At 41.1% G+C, this 18,210-nt stretch overlaps 1 protein-coding gene across 1 annotated transcript in view; it reads left to right on the top strand.

The window, feature by feature from the left end:
- The first annotated feature begins 2,640 nt into the window (after positions 1-2,640).
- The window catches only part of pou2f2b (POU class 2 homeobox 2b), a 91,768-nt gene continuing 76,198 nt past the window's right edge, over positions 2,641-18,210 (top strand). The window contains exon 1 of the mRNA XM_086038595.1: positions 2,641-2,708. Within this exon, the coding sequence (XP_085894721.1) occupies positions 2,681-2,708 (28 nt within the window). The 5' untranslated portion in view covers positions 2,641-2,680. The remainder of the gene's footprint in view (positions 2,709-18,210) is intronic.

Genomic DNA, 18,210 nt, shown 5'->3' on the forward strand with positions numbered 1-18,210 from the left:
CACCGGGACCGGCGTTATTGTTTGTATAACCTGCGGGGTATGGCGCTTCTCGCTGATGGCGTCCCATGCTGCTGCGGCTTATTGACCCGCTCCGTTGGAAAATGTCATGTTGCACGGACGTAATGTCGTGTAACAGTGTTCAGTACGACAACCTATAATGACTTAATTATTCGACCTCCCTAAGGGTGCGTGTCACTTTGCAAAAACATAACCTTTGAGGAGATGGTGACAAGAAAATCGCTTTATGTTTTGGCGGAGATTCGGATAAGTGTGTCCTTTTTTTTTTTTTTTTTTTTTTTTTTAATATAAGTTGAAGGGTATTTTTATTTTATTTTTTTTTCATGCTTTTGTCATTTTTTCCCTTATTGATTTATTCGTCATCAATGCTTGACTCTGTATGGCAACATTGCAGCGATAAAATATATCTCTCTCTCTCTATATATATATATATTTATATTTGAGTAACATTATTATACATTTGACATTCAACCATATGCACAGTAGATGTAGGGCGTCTGAAGGCATTCAATTTGGTGCTTGATTTAAAAGCGAAAAAAAAAGATTAGATTTCTGTGTTTGTTTGATTTAATTTTTTTTTTTTCACTTGGAAAAAAAAAAGTGGTGTCAACTCTTTGGTGTAGCAGATTTTTATTGTTTTTATTAAGAATCTTCCATTTGTATTGTCTTGAAGTATTCAACTCTTGACCTATACAAGCTGTGGCAGGTCACCCACCGCCTTGGTAAGGATAAGCATGAAACAAAATCATAGATAGATGGATGGACTACAAAAAAACAACTGTCATGAAATGTGTCATCTGTTCCTGTCTGAACATGTCCACCTTGCAGCCTACAAGAACTTCACTTGGAACTTGAGAAACAACAGGAGGCTGTGGAATAAGACCGGCACAGGAAAAGCAAATTGCTGTTCATCCGACCCAATCAAACCGCTTGGAGTTCAGCACAGCACTGATGATAAAGATGTAAGTTGGCAGAACTTGTGTTGTTTTTGAGTAATGAAACAGATGTGCACATTGTCGACAGCTTGGGGTGATGCCAACATATTATAATGATCGCATTTTTTTTTTTTTAATCTGAGAATCTGCAGGTGCTGAACTGCGAATATGCAGAGCTCAACTGTATTTTTAAGTTGTAATATCACCATTCACCACTAGATGGCAAATATGTCTTAGTTACACTTACACTGGATCTTATACTGACCATACTACAACATAAATTGGCCTATTTTTTTTTTTTTTTCCAATTTGGAATGATGTGCTGAAAAAATATCTCAGTAAAATTTTGAGTGAGTTGATTTTTGAGAAAAAATGTCCAAAATGGTAAGTTGATTGGACACTCTAAATTGCCCCTAGGTGTGATTGTGAGTGCGGTTGTTTGTTTGTCTCTGTGTGCCCTGCGATTGGCTGGCAACCAATTCAGGGTGTCCCCCGTCGACTGCCCGAAGACTGCTGGCATAGGTTCCGGCACGCCCGCGACCCTTGTGAGGAGAAGCGGATAGATGGATGTACAAAATGAGTTCTTGTACTTAATGTTGATTTCTTGCTCAACAGTTTTGTGCGATCCTTGAATTGTCATTTATATGTAAGAGACCCCCCCCCCCCAATAGCACTGATGAAAAATCGTGGTCTCCCCCTCAAGATGCCCATCCCCGATTTAGATTGTTGGGCAACATTTTAATTGACACATTTCAGTTTTTGAAGTTTGACCCTCATAAAATCTGAAGGTACTCAGTACTTAGTGCAGTTTTGTTTCACACGGCTCACCCGTTTTCAGAAGCTGAGCCATGATTGGTTGTTACATGAGTACTGAGCAACTGTGATGTCATTTTCAGTCAACGGCAAGTGGCAAAATGCCCCCGCCCCCAGAATGGACAAAACCAAGTGGATTTTTACTGCTTAACTCAAATCCCACGAACACAATATTAATCAGAATGCATTGTTTAGACTAGTGAGACTGCAGAGAATGTATTATTGTAAATACAATTTTTAGGTTGACTTCTTCTTTAACCACTAATCTATCTTGTCCCAGAGGAACTGTTACCGCAGCCACACAAATAAAATAAACTATTTTTGTGATTTTGAGTCCAATTCATCTATACTCTACACCTCTGCCTCTCGTTTATTTGTCTCTTTCCTCTTCTCTTTATTGTGTGTAATTCCACCTGCCTGCTGCAGGGGACGTCAAAGAGGTGACTGCCCCCATTGGCTGCAAAAGAAGGCGTGCTATTCAAAACAGGAGCTCACGTGGCAGGAAGCAAGATCCACGCTGGGTGCGTGACGTCACAAACACCCGAAAGGGCAAAGTTAAACAACTTTTCTCATGTGTACCCCCAACCCCGGCAATCCATGCCACCTTCCCTCTTCCTCTTCTTTCCTCCTTCTCTCCAGCATCACAGCCACCGGGTCGCCATGGCAACCGCTGAGCGAGATCCACGTTGAGGCTGAGGGATGGGGAAAGAATGGAAGAAGACGAGGGAGGGGTGGGGGTTATAAAAGGATGGGGAGTTACCACTTGCCCCCCCCCCTCCCCCCCGCTTTATTGCTGAGCCCCCTATCCCAGCCGCATCAAGACCCCTCACCCCCCACCTCTGCTGCGTCCCCATGTACCCCATCATCCTCTCCATCCCCACTGTTGTCCAGACAAGCTGGCTCTCGTGGCGTGGATGGAGACGTTCGCCGATGGAAGCACTGGTAACGTTCTTTATTATTAGTATTTAAAAAGTGCAACAACAAAAAAAAAAAGGCGCGTGTGGGCGTGGGATGTCTGCTTTCATATTTGTACCACATTTCCTGTGGGCCACTTCTACTCGGGACCCATGTGGAGCGCATGCACGTTTTTGTATGTTATATTGATTCAGTTGGAAAACCCCACTTGGAATATGCATGCATGGAACGGTGTCACGCGGGCACCTGTACGACCCCCCCCCCCCCACCCCCACCCACGTCACCACAACCCAAGCCTCTCTTCTTACCTGACACGTGATAGTGCAGGTGCGCGATTTTGCACGCCACGCATCCTCTTCTCGCGTGATGAGTGCAGCATGCGTGGTCGATATTGCCTCCTAGTCGTCGTAGTAGTGCTGGTGTCCACAATAACACAGCGTCCACGTTGAGGGGATGCCGTGGAGGGGAAATCGATGGACACACTGAGTTAATTATGGGAAAATCAATTAAAAGGAGGAGGCAGATCCGCCGGGGCGTCGTATATAAAGAGGCCGGCCCGGCGGCTCTCTCTCGGCGGCAAAGGGGAGGAGGAGAGCGGCTAGGGTGGCGGAGACCTCCGAGCCCCCGGTGCTCCGCTCGAGCTCCGAGCATGGAGGCTCGCTAGCCGGCACAATGCAAAACTTCGTGTCTTATTACATACCATCCTTTATTTGTTAAGTGTTAACATTTTTTTTTTTTAATTGTGGTACATTTTGAGTAACAATGCACAGAAATGTGAGTGGGACTCAGTGGAGTGTCATTTGCATATTTTTGCTCAACCTAGTTAGTTAGTCTAACTCTGTGTGTGCTTGTGCGTGTTTAGGGGAGGGGGGCACGTTTGTTCGATTGTTTGTTTGTTTGTTTCTTATTTAGTGTCATGCACAATTGAAGGTGCCCAGTCCATATGGGCTTATAAGACACAAAAATAAACAGTAGGCAGCCATTCACAAATATATCAAACAAAGAGGGCATAATTGTACAAGATCATTAATTACGACATGCAGGTTAAATAACTGCACAGAAAGACAAGGAGAAAATCCACTCATTGGACACGTCATTAGGTACACCTGCGCCGTTCAGTACAAGAGCTGATTCAACAATTCTGCCTTGTTCAGCGTAAAAAATGTTCATTTTAGTTGTGTTAATTGAAAAGAAAGCTTTTTATTGTGGTTTTGTCTCACTAAAGGTGTGAATGGGGCACTTAGTGGCGTATCATTTGCATCTTTCATCAGTAACCTTGGAGAGTAATTGTGCGTGTATTCATGTATGCGTGAGCATTTGTTTCCACTAGCATTTTTATGTAAGATATTAACGACGACATATTTGTTCATTAACTGCAAAGAAAGAGGCGAAAAAAAAAACAAAAAATGACTCCACTCATTGGACACTTCATAGGCACACCTGCAGATTCAAACAACGAGATCTTTATCAACAATCCTGCCTTATGTTTTTTTATGGAGTGCATAATAAAGGGTAATTTAGTGACACTAAATTGAACTTCATTGTCTTTGTTAAGGCTTTGCTTTGATAGTGGCTCGGATTAGACAGTTTGCAGGTGTACCTAATGAAGTGGCTGGTGAGCGTAATTTGCTCCCTCGATCTTCAAATAGGCCTACCTAAAAAAATCGTATTATTAAAAGTAAAAATATTATGACAATGTAGTTGTTTTATTTTAAACACATAGTTTAAAATCCAATCCACAGATTTTTTTAAATGCACCCCAAAATGGAGGGCCAATGAATGCGTGTAGATATTTAGCCATTCTAATCAAATGTAAATGTATAATAATGTCGGATGTATGTATAATTATTCAGTGTAACTTTTTTTTTTGGAGTGTTCAACAAGATTCCGCACTCGTTTGTAAATTTGCATAAAAGATTTAAATGGGCAGAAACCAATTGCACGATTACGCTCGTACTACGATTGCTGAATTGGGACCACAAGCAAACATAATTTAAACATTTCACGTGTATGTATTTTGTAACTATTAAATATATAAACTTCTATTCGCATAAACATTTCGCTTTATTCGGGCTACGTTTATTAGAAAATGTTTCGCAATTTTGGTGCACTACTGTGTGCTAAAATTAAAAATGTATTGCAAAAAAATATGGCAAATGCAAATCTATGAAAATGCACGTAGCATTTTGTTTTTTAAAAATTCACTTTCACTGCAACGAATTGAAAGCTGCGCTATTAACCTTAAAATAATTGGAAATGCACACATTGTGCCAAACTAATGACAGTACAAATACTTTCGCATTTATTCATTTAAGACGCAGTTAAATATCGATCGTCTTATTTATCGTCTTTTTCTCCAGGGGAAAGTCAACAAAACCACAATTTGACACGCAGCTACGCACGTTGAATGATTTGATTTGATTTTTATACAAAATGCTTTCAAGGTGGACTCAGTGAGGTGATATTTGCGCACCACCTTTAGAAACGACACGCTATGTAAAATCGTTGCACAAAAAATACGTAAATAATGCTCCGCAGATGTTGGACGAACACGTGCCATTCATATAAGAAAATAGAAAACACTCTGTGAGTCCTTTCGCGCACTTTTATTTTGCAAACACAACATCAAGCAACAAAATGAATCCATTTTCTGTGCGCGACGACCCCCACCTGCCAAATGTCCCCTCGCTCTCTCTGGCCCGCTGCACAATGCGGTAATGACCTGCAGGGTTCAAAGGTCGCTCGGCCAGTTTCTCAATTAATGCGAGAGATTGCCATTGCGCGTTGTCTCCTTTCGCACGTGTGCCTGTGTGTGTGTGTGTGTGTGTGTGTGTGTGTGTGTGTGTGTGTGTGTGTTTTTCAAGAGGTGGGCCAGCAGTGACCGCCAGAATATATTAGTGTTCTGTATTTCAAAAGCACACCAGTCACAATATTGGCTACACCTGCATGATGGGCTCGTAAAACACACGCGCGCACTTATTTGGATTATTGCATCGTATTTCAGTTTTGTATGACGTCATAAAACATGAAATCCCTATAATTCACTGATTCAATGTTGATGTTCTGGTATTTATGTTGTTATTTCTTTTGGTGGTTGTCGTTTGATCATAGAAGGCAAGTGTAGCTAAAAAGTGGCGTTTGTGCGTACGTGGGTGTTTGTGGTTGTGTGTGTGTGTGTGTGAATCTGAAAAAATAATAAATAAATGCCTCCCCCTGGATAGAAACCTGCCCCTCCTGCAGTTGAGTAAAAATAGGCCAATCTAGCATATTTGCTTATTGTGGGACAAAAAGATAGAAATCCATATACAGTATAATATTGCTTAATGTTGATGCACTAAAGGCCTTCCCATTAATAAACACCTTCTAACTAATGGATGCCTGCTGCATTCTGAAGTGGAGGAAATAAACGCCAAAATGCATTTGCACGATTTAGAGGCCTCCCCCTTCCTTTTAACGACAAGATGCCTGGTACTAGCTGTGGTTGAGTAAATAAAAGCCTCCAGGCTACACTGTACGAAAACAATATATTATTTGATATTACTGTAAAGAAAAAACATTCACACATCTTAAAGACCTCCCCACTAATAAACATCTTATGACACTCATAGACCCCCGGTACCGTATGCAATTGAGTAAATTAGCATTCACTGACCACTATATGCAGAAGTAAGGTGTGTGTGATTGCGCGTGTATGTGTTTGAAAACTGGTTATGTATTCATTTTATGATTAAAAAAAAAAAAAAGCATGTACTCAACTTGAAGCCCCCCACCCTCACCCTCACCCTCACCCCCACGCCTAAGCACCATATTACTACTAGACACCTGGTACTCTCTGCTGTCAAGTAAATAAACAACTTCTGGCTTCTATATAAATAAATATATATTATTCAGGAATATTGTAAAAAAAAAAAAAAATCATTTGAAAAATGTAAAAGCCTCACCCCTAATCAAAAAGAGTTTAGAAAAAAGTTTATGACTAATAAATGCTTGGTAACCTTCTGTAGTTTCTTAATAAATGCCTTATTTCTTCGAAATGAGAAAACATGTTAGATGCTATTTATTATTTGTATCAAAATGAACACAAACCTACCTAATACTAATAGTATATTGCCACTACATTCCGAGTACTCTCTGCTGAAAACACTCTCTGGCCACTGCATAAGGAAATATGAAATACATATTATTCAATATTATGGTAAAAAAATGATTAGCAAAATTCAAAAGCCTCGCCCCTAGTAAACACAGTTCATGACTTATTGATGCTTAGTAGCCTTCTGTAGATTCCTAATAAATGCCTTTTATATGAGAAAACGCTTGAAATGTTCTTTAAAAACCCACAAATTAAAGGCCCCGCCCCTATTAAACACCTACCTAATAGACTCCTCTGCAGCTACAATATGAGGAAATATAGTGTATGTATCTATCTTTGTGTGCCTGCATGCCCGTGTGTGTGTGTGTGTGTGTGTGTGTGTGTGTGTGTGCGCGCGCGCGCGGGTGTGCACGCACGCGTGAGAGATGTAGTGGCTATTGAATAGAGTCAACAGTCAATTCCCGATCATGGCCGTATCGATTAACTGATAAATGGCCTCAGATCGATGCCTGGCGAAGATGGCCGAGTGCGACTGTGAGGCAAAATGGCGGCGGCGGTCAAGCCTGCGGTGGCGGTCAGCGCTTTCATGAAGCCACGCCAGCGAGGTGATAAATTGATCAAAAAGGTCCACGGCGCACGGCCATTATGGGAGAGTGTCTGCTGCCTTTGTGTTTGGAATACATCAAGGCCCGGGGGGGTCAGAGGTCGGGCTTCATCCCAGACTGATGACCCCGCAGACGGGACGACCTTTTTGGGGTCCACAAGCATCGAGGGAGGGAGGGAGCGAGGGAGTAGGAGAGAAGAGGGAGATGATGGAAGTTCAATTGGAAAGGAATACAAGATGTGCAGTGGGGAGCTCCGAGTCAACGTGGGTACGGACACGTTTGAGTATTTCCTCTCCCTTCCGATTGTCGGGTGTCTCTTAAAGATGATTTGATTTTCATTCCTCCCCCAATGTTCAGAATGGCAAAAGGAGGGCACACACATAACCCTGATTGAGATTATCAGATGTCTGAGAAGCATTATTCTGAGTGGTTATCCTGTAAAGTGGGACGTGTTACATCCCCCCCGCCGAGTAATCGCATATGATAATCGGGCCTAATTTCAGCATTCAATTTTTTTTCTCCCTTGCGAACGAAGTCATCAAAGGCCCAATTGTCGGAAAAGATGATCCCGAGTGCTTATCTTCTGGTGTGGGGTGTGGTAAGAGTGATTTTTTTCCCTCCTGCCTGTCTGCAAAGGCCCGAATGTCAAATGTCCCTCTAAGATTATTTTGAGGAACTATCCTGAACGATTATCCTGTGGTGTTGGGCTAAAAGAATCCTCCCTGATTTGCTTGGAAAAAAAAGTTGACTATTGTAAAGTGGGGTACACACATCAATACAGCAATTGTGAGGTAGGCTGCCACATGTGATCATATAATGATGTCTTTATGATGTGTTTAAACTCGGTGAAGCAGCATGTGGTTGGTGGCTTGTTTTTTTACTTGCTGATCTGAGTCACCGCAAACAATCAGATTGTTTGCATTCTTGTTTTGTATCAGTGTGAGATCAGGTGTCTTGCTTTTACACTTGCAATGTATGCGAATGAATGTGGAACGTCTACTCCTGCTACGATTATTGCTAATAATACTACAATGACTACTATCACTACCACTACTACCGCTCCAGTACATTTCTTACTGTCATGACATTTTTACACCCTCCCCCCATGTGCTGCTCAACCCGTTTGATACGACTATCGATACTAACCGTCAGCATGTCAATAGCGTTTTGCATTGTTTGCTAGCGCTGAGCTAAGTGGCATTTCCGGAGGCAACATTGTTTGATTGTTTTAAATTCAAAATTTATCATTTTTCTTTGTTTTGTGTTTACTTTTGGAGCGAACTTCAACTGCAAGTGACATGAAACGGCTTGAAGTTCTCTCTTTTTTTTTTTTTTTGAAAAAGACGAACTGTTCAGTATCTTGCAAAGTGCTGCTTATTGTGAAGTGAGTCGAGTTCACTCACATGCAAATCAACAAATTTATGCTCGCCAGAAAAAAATCCAAGAAAAAAAAATCAGCGGAAGAATGGATTGTATCGCAAAAGACTCTGGTCTCTCGTATCTCAAGGCACCACTGTACTACAATGTACGACTACAGCTACTACGTCTCTCCCGCTCACCTTCTTCATAGCACTGACCCAATCCTACACCTCCACTATCCAGATTGGCAAACATGCTATCCACACACACACACACACACGCAACCTTTCACATGACCTGTCCATCTCGAGGGGGAGTCTGCGTGTGCGTGCGTGTGCGTGAGAAACATTTAACACGATGACTAACAACACATGTGCAAGTGGTCACAGCATAATCGAATGCAGTGCCGGGCATCAATAAATAACCGTTCATCAATGTGAAAAGTATATATTTTGCCATAGGCTGTGCTGTTTCTGATAACCGAAATCTAATTGCACAAATGTGGTCATTAAAACTGACCATTATTGTCCCCGCCCCCCAAAAAGGGAGAGGTTGCTTGTCTTTTTTAAAAATCTTACATTTATAGTGTATAGGTCTTGCAAAATTATATTTTGCTTAGTGCATTTTCATAAATTTATATTCTATGGATAGATACATATATGCCTATGCATGTATGTGTATGTATGTGCTGTATAGATGTATACACTTACATGTATGTGTATATGTGTTTCTATGGATATATGTACATATGTACACACACACACAAACAGTATATGTGCTGTGTCTATATTTATTATTTGTTATTAGGTGCTGTATCTGTATTTATTATTTATGTATCTTATGTATATATTGAGCGGCCTTGCGACCTTCTTGATGAATAATTGTGTTATTATTAACATTATCATAGTATTATAGTAGTATTATATTAATATGCATGCACCAACAAATAAAATATTGTTTACTATTTTTGTTAGGTTAAGTCAAATAAAATAGATTTCAAATAAAAACGATTCCACTTGAGAAACCACTCAACTGCTTTACACGTGCTATGGGATAGGTTGCATTTTAATAACATTTTAATGTTATCGTATTTTTAATAAACAATTGTAACGATATGATTATCAATACATACTATTACTGATGATTATGATGACAATAATAATAGTAATAGCAATTAAAAGTTATTTATAAGGAAAGTTAACTACAATTTCAATACTTACAAAAAAAATCCCATGCATAATAATTATTTAGCCCCCACCCTCCAGTCTCTTTGAATAAACACTACATCAACAATTCCTCTTAAATATGAATTTATGAATGCCACCTCTGTTTTTTAATAATGTCATTGAATAGGATAAATACTGGAGTGTGCCTTTCCTCCTCCAACTACCAGTAGCCCGTTATGGCTTATGGGAGTGACTCAGCAACATGGCGCCCCTCAAAGTTATTGATCAAGTCAACCTGCTTCTCTCCTATAAGCTTTTATTTTATTTTTTTTTAACAGAGTGTTATTTTCTTCTCGATGCCCGGCAGCGCGTCAACTCTTAATTCTGGCTGCTGTTCTAGTGCTCCGAACAAGACAATTGCAGGACCATTTTAGCCAGCCAACGCCATCACCAGCAAAATATCACCCCCGACCCCACCTGGAATGGATGTGTTGGCCTGCGTGCAGTGACGGGCTGTCCACCTGCGGGGGGCAGCAGAGAGCAGTAGGATGCTCATGCTGTCCATGAGGGGACATTATGTCTTGTCTTCCAGTTGTGTCACATTGAGAGAAAATGGGGGCGGAGGGTTGGGGTTTTTGGGTGGCAAACGACATCCTTTCTTCTCGTCTTCAGTTGACTTGTTGAGTTTGGCGTCTCGGACGCTTCCCATCTCCCACTTTGTGGCCCTGCTGCCGCCGCCGCCGCAGCAGCGGCAGCACCTCTAATCCTCGTCCTTTTTAGCCCACACTCACTGCTTAATCCCAAATCTCTTCCTCCTTCCTTTTTTTTTTGCTCTTGTTCCTTTCCCTCCGACTACTTCTTTCGATATCGCTTCTGAACACGCCACCTCTCAGTGTAACCTCTTTACACCTCATTTTCTACGCCACCATCTCTTTTTTTGATGGCTCTCTCCAGTGCTCATCTTGTTTCATTTAAAACACAGCACGACAGCAATGTTGTTACTACGACAAAAAATAAAACAAAACAATAATAAGATAAAACATAGTATGCTTTCTAACCCAAAAAAACAAAGAATATACCCCAAAACGTTTTGTATTTAATTTGATTTAATTTAATTTAATTCAATTGTCACTGTCCTGTGGAAAACACTTATCTCAATTTTTCTCATTTTTAAAAATGTTTTACGTTAATGGGGTTTCTGCGTTACTGACATCTCATTAATGTGAAAATAGTGGGGGGAAAAGGACAAAATTGGGCATGTTTTTCACAGGACAGCAATGAAATGATCCTGCATAAAGCACTAATACATATTCTAATGGGCAGTTGCTTTGTCATCAACAACCAATCTAAAATTGGGCCAAGTAAATGATAATTCATAACTGTACAGATTAAAAAAGCAGATTTTAAAAAAGCAAACTATGATTATAAAATGATTCCTCTTTGCTTTGCTATCCTATCCATTTATTGGTTAATTTATCATTTTTTTAATAATGTTTTATAGGTAGAGCTTTGCGGTAGGGCAATTATTTTATGATCAGATTAAAATAATTAAATGCAAATATTGTATATAATCATTTCATAAGGTAATTATCTTGTTTTTATTTTAGGTTGGTCAAAAAATATTTTACTTTATTCCAATTATTCATTTTTTTATGAATGCATTTATTTATTTGTGATTTTTGTCATAATTGACTCTTGTTGTTTTTAAATCCTATGCAGATGCTATGCAAAGATCAGTACAAATACCTACTCAAACGCAAATACGTTTTTTCTTGTACTGATTTTTTTTCTAATACAATTATAATTTTCCCATAGTTGCATTTATTGATTATAATTGGTATCATTTAATATTTTTTCTTTCTTTTTTTTCCCATCACATCTTATACATACATCTGTGCAACTCCCCACTAAGGCAGATAACAGCAAAGAAAAAAAAATGCAAACGTTTAAAATATATATCCATATTTATTCAACACATGAGTTTTTAAAATATTATCTACTGCATATACATTGATCATCATATTTCATTATTAAAAAAAATGTACATGCTAATTTATAGGGCCTGAGGATAACTTGAATAATACATACAAAAATATATTTTTATATATATTTTTAAAAAGCAATAAATTAGACAATGTAAATAAGAGGATGATGACAATCAAAATGCATTTTCCATTGTTGCTAAGTGCTTGGTGCCTCGTCATTTGTCACAAGTGCAGCGTTTCCATCCATCCCCTTTGCACCTGCTGCTTATTTTTTTTCCCCCTTTTTCGTCCAAAGCAAGCTCCCATGTTTTTTTTTTTTGGTCACTGCAGCCATTTTGTGGGATGCGATCAATTTTCTGTGATTTTCCGCCCGTCATTGTGAGCTGCCACTGATGCCACATTGCTCCTCGTTTATTTTTTCCCCCCCTTCTCTCTTCTGTGTGGCTTAAGAAGGAATATGATTTAGACTTTTCCTCCCATCTTTTTTTTTTTTTTTTTTTTCGGAATCAATTCTCTTGTTCATTACGGTGGCGGTGGTGGGGAAACTTTCTTGGTTGTGTCAGATCAGGGCTCTAATTTCAGGCGCGGCTGGTGACAAACGGCGTCTCCTCGCCTCCTCAGCGGCTCCCATTATTACTCATATCAAGAGAGCTGCAAAATAGGATATGTTTTCCTAATCTGCCAATAGTCGTGCGGCCTTGAAAGACTTCATTTCGGCTGAGCCGTGAAAGGCTCAAAAAAAGAAGGAGGAGGTTGGGGAGTGGGGGGGTGGGTTTGCTGCATCAATATGGCTGAGCGGGATAAGAGGGAAAAGAGCCGTATTCCCGGCCTGTATCGCATTGCCGCCGTGTCCTCCCCATTTTGAGCAGATATTGGCTTTGGAAGGGGCGAGAAATCGGGACGCGTCCGTCCATTGGGAAGGTTATACGGAACCGATGCGTCCCGGCTAGGCCGCAAAGTCCATGGCACAACTTTTCCGTCATCTCCATCAGGAGGCGTGAGGTGCAGATTATGGGCCCACATGTAGAGTTGAAGCGTGACTCATCGCGGGGGTCCACCGTGGAAATGAAGTGCGTGTAGCCCAGCGTAGAAAAGACAGCCATAAATCCACTCTGCTTCCCTTTTATTTTTTTTTCCACTTCCATTTTGTGGACCGGACACGCTACAATGCGCATGTAAACAAAACACATGCACGGGACATTGTGCGCCTTTGCTGCGTGCCAATGGGATTTAAAGGCTGTCGTCTATGAAACTTTATTAACTGACTGGTTCTTTCAGCGTTTTGATAGCTGCTCGAGCATCTTTTCGGAGGGTTGGCCGCCATCGTTATGGAGTGTATTCAAACAACTGACTATGGACTATAAATAGGCGCAGGGCAGCCATCTTACTTTCCGACAGTTAGTGACAACTTCTGTTTTTTTATTGTTTTTTTTTTTTCTTGGGCTGAAAACAGTTATCAGTGCGTGTTTTACGCTGAGATCTCTGCATGGAGTCATGAGAGCCTCTCAAAGACCAAACTTCACTGTTTGCATCGACCAGTAGATTCTCTCAGTATCGTGAATTGTGATTGACGGAGGTCAGGTCCACATTTCACAGCGACATTTGTCTCGATGGGCTTTGCTTTCATTTCATTGTTCATGATTCTGGCAACCTGATGCAGATGATCCTTTGAGTAGCACTCCGAGATATACCTCATCAGGGAAAATTTGAAATCACATTCTTCACTTTCGTCACAGAGGCAGAAATCACCTGAAAACGCCGTGGAGAAATCAATGTATTGCGGCAAGGTACGGCGGCCACCGCGGCCATTGTGCACATTCGTCGTTTGTCTTTGATTGTAAGAAGAAGCTTTGGGCTTCTTATGCGCGCCAAGGGGATTTAAAAGTTGTTTGTGTATGCAGCTTTACGCAGTTGGTTGCGGGACATGGACGGCTTTGTGGCTGCACCACTGCACGGTGTAACTGTCAGACAAGACAAAAAGACTCCCATTTCCAGGCCTTTTGTTTTTTTTTTTTGTTTTTTTCCGTTACACAAGGGGAGGAAATGAGGAGGAACAAACCCAACGTGTGAAAAGTCAAACATGAGAGAGCGGGAGAGAGAAGGGAGGGAGGGGACGGGGGGGGAAACAGAGGAAGTAAAGAAAACAAGACGGCTTTCAAAAGTGCGGGATGAAAGCTACAGTCGGGCTGTTATTTCTGAGGAATCAACCTTGTGTCGTGCACCTCCTCCCAGGAAGCAGCTACAAATTATTTTATCTTCCCGAGGAGGCACTAAGACGTCTTTTGACACTTTTTAATTCTCTTTTTGTCGACACTGAGAAAATGGATACTTGAATTGAATCAGTCAAGAGCACTGATTTTCCTATTGTGGAAATTTAAGTTGTGTGTTCAAATCATATTTGGTTTGCAATCAAAGTCAACAAATGATCAGATATCTCGAGATGATTGAGCAATTTTCCCGTGGTGTTTTAAGACTTCGGAGGGGTTTTTGAAAAAGTGGGGTACACACATACCCAGAGCTGGGCATTCCGTCTACGTCTACGGACCGGCTGACGGTTAACGGATGACAGGTCAAATTTGAAAATAGACGGACGGACTCAGAATAGTCTGAAGCCCATGTATTTAATCCGTCTTTCGTCCATAGTCCGTCTTTAGTCTATTTTTCGCGGCGAGGTTTCGATGGTGAGGAACAATAGTGAGTTGTTACTGCTCGGGGGACAGATTTGAGTGAGGGACCAGGCGGATGGACGGCGGAAGGGTACCCACGCTGCAGATGGATGACGAATAACGGACGCTCAATTTTTAGTAAAATGCGCAGCTCTGCACTTACGGGCCAAACTTGACCATTTTCCCTCCATCGTGATCAAAGTAAGCAGATTCTCAGTTGTCTCTGAAAGATTATCCTGAGCGATTATCCTTGGTTGCGGCGTGTGTTAAGAGGGTTTTTTTTTTTTCCTCCCCGATCTCAAAAATGACTAAACGGGGGTACACATATAATCGGGCCAAATTTAGCAAAGGCCCGATTGTCAGATGTCTCTGAAAAATGATCTCAAGGGATTATCCTGTTGTGTGTTGAGTGATTCTCCTTAAACGATCTGCTCGGAAAATGGTCGGGGGCCGACAATTGTAAAATTAGGATACACACGTACTGTTAATCGTGAAAAGCGTGAATAATTTCCAAGCCCTTGCAATAAATCAGCAAAGGCCTGATTATCAGATGTCTCTAAAAGATTATCCTGAGTGATTATCTTTCGGTGTGGCGTGTTAAGAATGATTTTTTTTTCCCCTCCCTGATCTGTCATGGGCAAACAATCGTAAATGTTAACCCTAATCAATATTTACGATTGCAATTCCTCATGTGTGCGGTCAACACCGAAACCGGCCGAGCCGCGGACTCCGGCTGTGATCTGATAAACCGCCGTCAGTGAGCTATCATTACGTGGGTGGAGTCCTGCGTTGCTCATTTGGAGTCCACCACACACGGTGAGATACACTTGCTGATTTTTTTTTTCCCCCCTCCTCTCACATTAAGACGATTGTTAAAGATCAGTTTTGTATCAGTACTGTAGGACTTTCGACTCACCCGCTGTCACAGGACTAAAACGCTCTGCGGAGAAATAATTGGGAGTGGCTGTACGACCCGTCACAGCGGAAATTTACACGCATTTGGTGGGTTAGGTTGCTAATGTCGTCAAGTCCTGATGCTGTGGTATCCGCGCCACTTTGTAAGTTGCAGTGGTACGATGCATTCTTTTATTGAATAGGACAAAGAGTCCAACCTATCACCAAAACCAGCTCACTAGGCCACCACGCTCTTTAAAGGCACACGCGAATACTACAGTTCATGCTGTAATTCCGCATCCACCATGTTTGCAGTGCGTTAAACTCCCACAGCCTAATGCTTCCTCGTTTTTTTGCTGTGTTTTCCAGCTGTCAGGAGCATCCCTCGGTATTCCGGCAAGCCAGATGTTTGTATCGGAATGTGTGTGCGGGCGTTCAACACGTGTCCTCCGTATCAATAGGTTAATAGCCCAGATGTCAGTTTCAGTGACTGGCTGATTAGTTGTGTGTTCACTAATCCACACTGGGGCGGGGAACTATTGGCTTTGTCATTGATTTTTAGCGTTGTGAGCAGGAAGAAGATAGAGAGAGGGGAGATCTATTGATTGACCCCAAATTAGCCCCCCACACCCGCCCGCCCCCCCACCTCGACACACACACACACACACACACAAATTCTCAATACCACCCACCGGGCAGCCAATCAATGATGTCGTTTCCTTCCAGCCCTCAGCCGGAGAGTCCTCATTGGCTGCTGACGAACATCGCGTATGATCGGGAGGAGAAAATGTGTTGATTTGATGGAATGTCTGGATTGCTTTGAAATGAGTGGAATGAGGGGCCATTTCGGATTTTGTAAAATCTTCCTGGTGCCGTGGTACATTTGTGAAAAGTATGTAATTACCCTCCAAATTTTTATGACTACAACAGTGGTGTTGGCTCACTATATGGCAAGTGCAAGCTACTGTCATGTACAGTTGAGACAAGCCAAATTTTGACTTAATTTAAAAAAAAGTTTTTTCTAGTTTACTTGAACAAAATACTTTGGAATGGTCCCCAACATCTCTTAACATACATTTTGGTCAGTTACAAGAAATGTTTCAGATTTTTTTCATTTATTTTTTTTTAAATATAATTTTGATTATTCATTTTTTTTATTTCATTTTGGACTTTCAAGCATATTTTATCTTTTCTTATTTCTTTTCAAATTATGTTGTTTTTCATTTTGGACTGTTAAACATCTTTGTTAAATTTTGTTAGATGCTTTTGTTATGAGTAGAAATTTTAAACATAAAATTTTGCTTGATTTTTTTTTTTTTTTTTATATAAAATACATTTCCAGTGTATTTCTAAAGCCTTAATGAGGGCGGCCTCTTCTGAAATGTTTTTTTTTTTTTTGCTGATCACATTATCCCAGGATAGCATCCTTTCCCCGTGACCGTCCCGCCATTTCTCCTTCATCTCCATCCTCTCCCTCCCTCCAATTCCTCCTTGGCTCCGTCTAAGCCAGGGAGCTTTCCCCTGCTGAGCCCTTTCCTTCTCATACATCACTCCATCTCATCCCTCTCCCGCCTCCCGTATTCCTCCTTCAGGCTCAGCCTCTCTCCCCCTCCTCTTTGCTCTCTTTGGTGTGCCTGCGAGGTTGTTAAACATTTTTCTTGCCTCTTAATTGTTTTGACTGGTCCGATTGGCATCCCGATTAGGCCCATTGATTTCCTGGCGCTAAGTGCATTGATTTTTAAATTTCTTATTGATCCCCCCCCACTCTAAATCACCTGCACTCTCACTCACAGTCTGGCTGTCTTGCCGTGGCGCGCGCACACATACACGGAGGGGAAAAGGACCGAGGGAAGACCACAGCGAATGGGGAAGACCGAGGGAAGGATGGCGGCACGGGAATCAAAACCGTGGCCATCCAAAAGTCTTTATTAACTGCGTAGGGAGTTGCTTTAAGTCTCACTTTAACATGCCTGACTGTCGTACAAGTGGTTTAAGTAGTAACTGTTTCAAGAGGTGGCAAAGGTACTCACACTCTCTACTTAACTGAAAGTACTGACACAGAAAAAAAACACTCAAATAAAAGGAGAAGTACAGTGGTAGCTCAACATACAAGTGATCTGACTTGGTGTTTTTTTTACATATACATATAATGACTTGTTGACTCAACAACGAGCACCAGTTTGGAAAATAGAGAATAATTATTACAAAAAAAAAAAAGCCTTCATGCTTTAACGCAGTTGAAGTTGACCATCAAATTCAACACACACTAAGAGATTAACATGTCGTGTACATAAAACAACCACACAACTTTGCCTCAGCAAACTCCGAGTTGTTGTTACCATTACAAAATTTGGGGTGTCAGATTTTCTCCTCTCACATTTTTGTTAAGCGTTTTCAGTGCGGAGTTGAAAAGCTACTCCCCTAATGCAACAAAAAAAAAAGCTAAAACCAATCACTGTGTAGTCGATTAGACACCTTTACTTACACTTTCACATTCAGTAGAATCACTACTCTGTAAATCTAAAACATGTGTTGGCATGAAAAAAAAAAAAGAAGCACCTTCTGCTGGACATGGCTTAAACACACTGGAAAAAAAAAAATACAAAAACATATTCTATGTATTCAGTGAGACACTTTTTTACACATTCATTTTCACACTTGAAACACTACTCCGGTATTACATACGAAACATGTATTGTAACATATTGTACCGTATGTCCGATAATGTACTGGAGTTACTTCCAAAAATCAGTCAGGGCACATT

The sequence above is a fragment of the Filicampus tigris genome, chromosome 8 (genome assembly GCF_054856515.1).
Source record: "Filicampus tigris isolate MCC_2025a chromosome 8, RoL_Ftig_1.0, whole genome shotgun sequence".
In the NCBI taxonomy this organism is placed as follows: Eukaryota; Metazoa; Chordata; class Actinopteri; order Syngnathiformes; family Syngnathidae; genus Filicampus; species Filicampus tigris.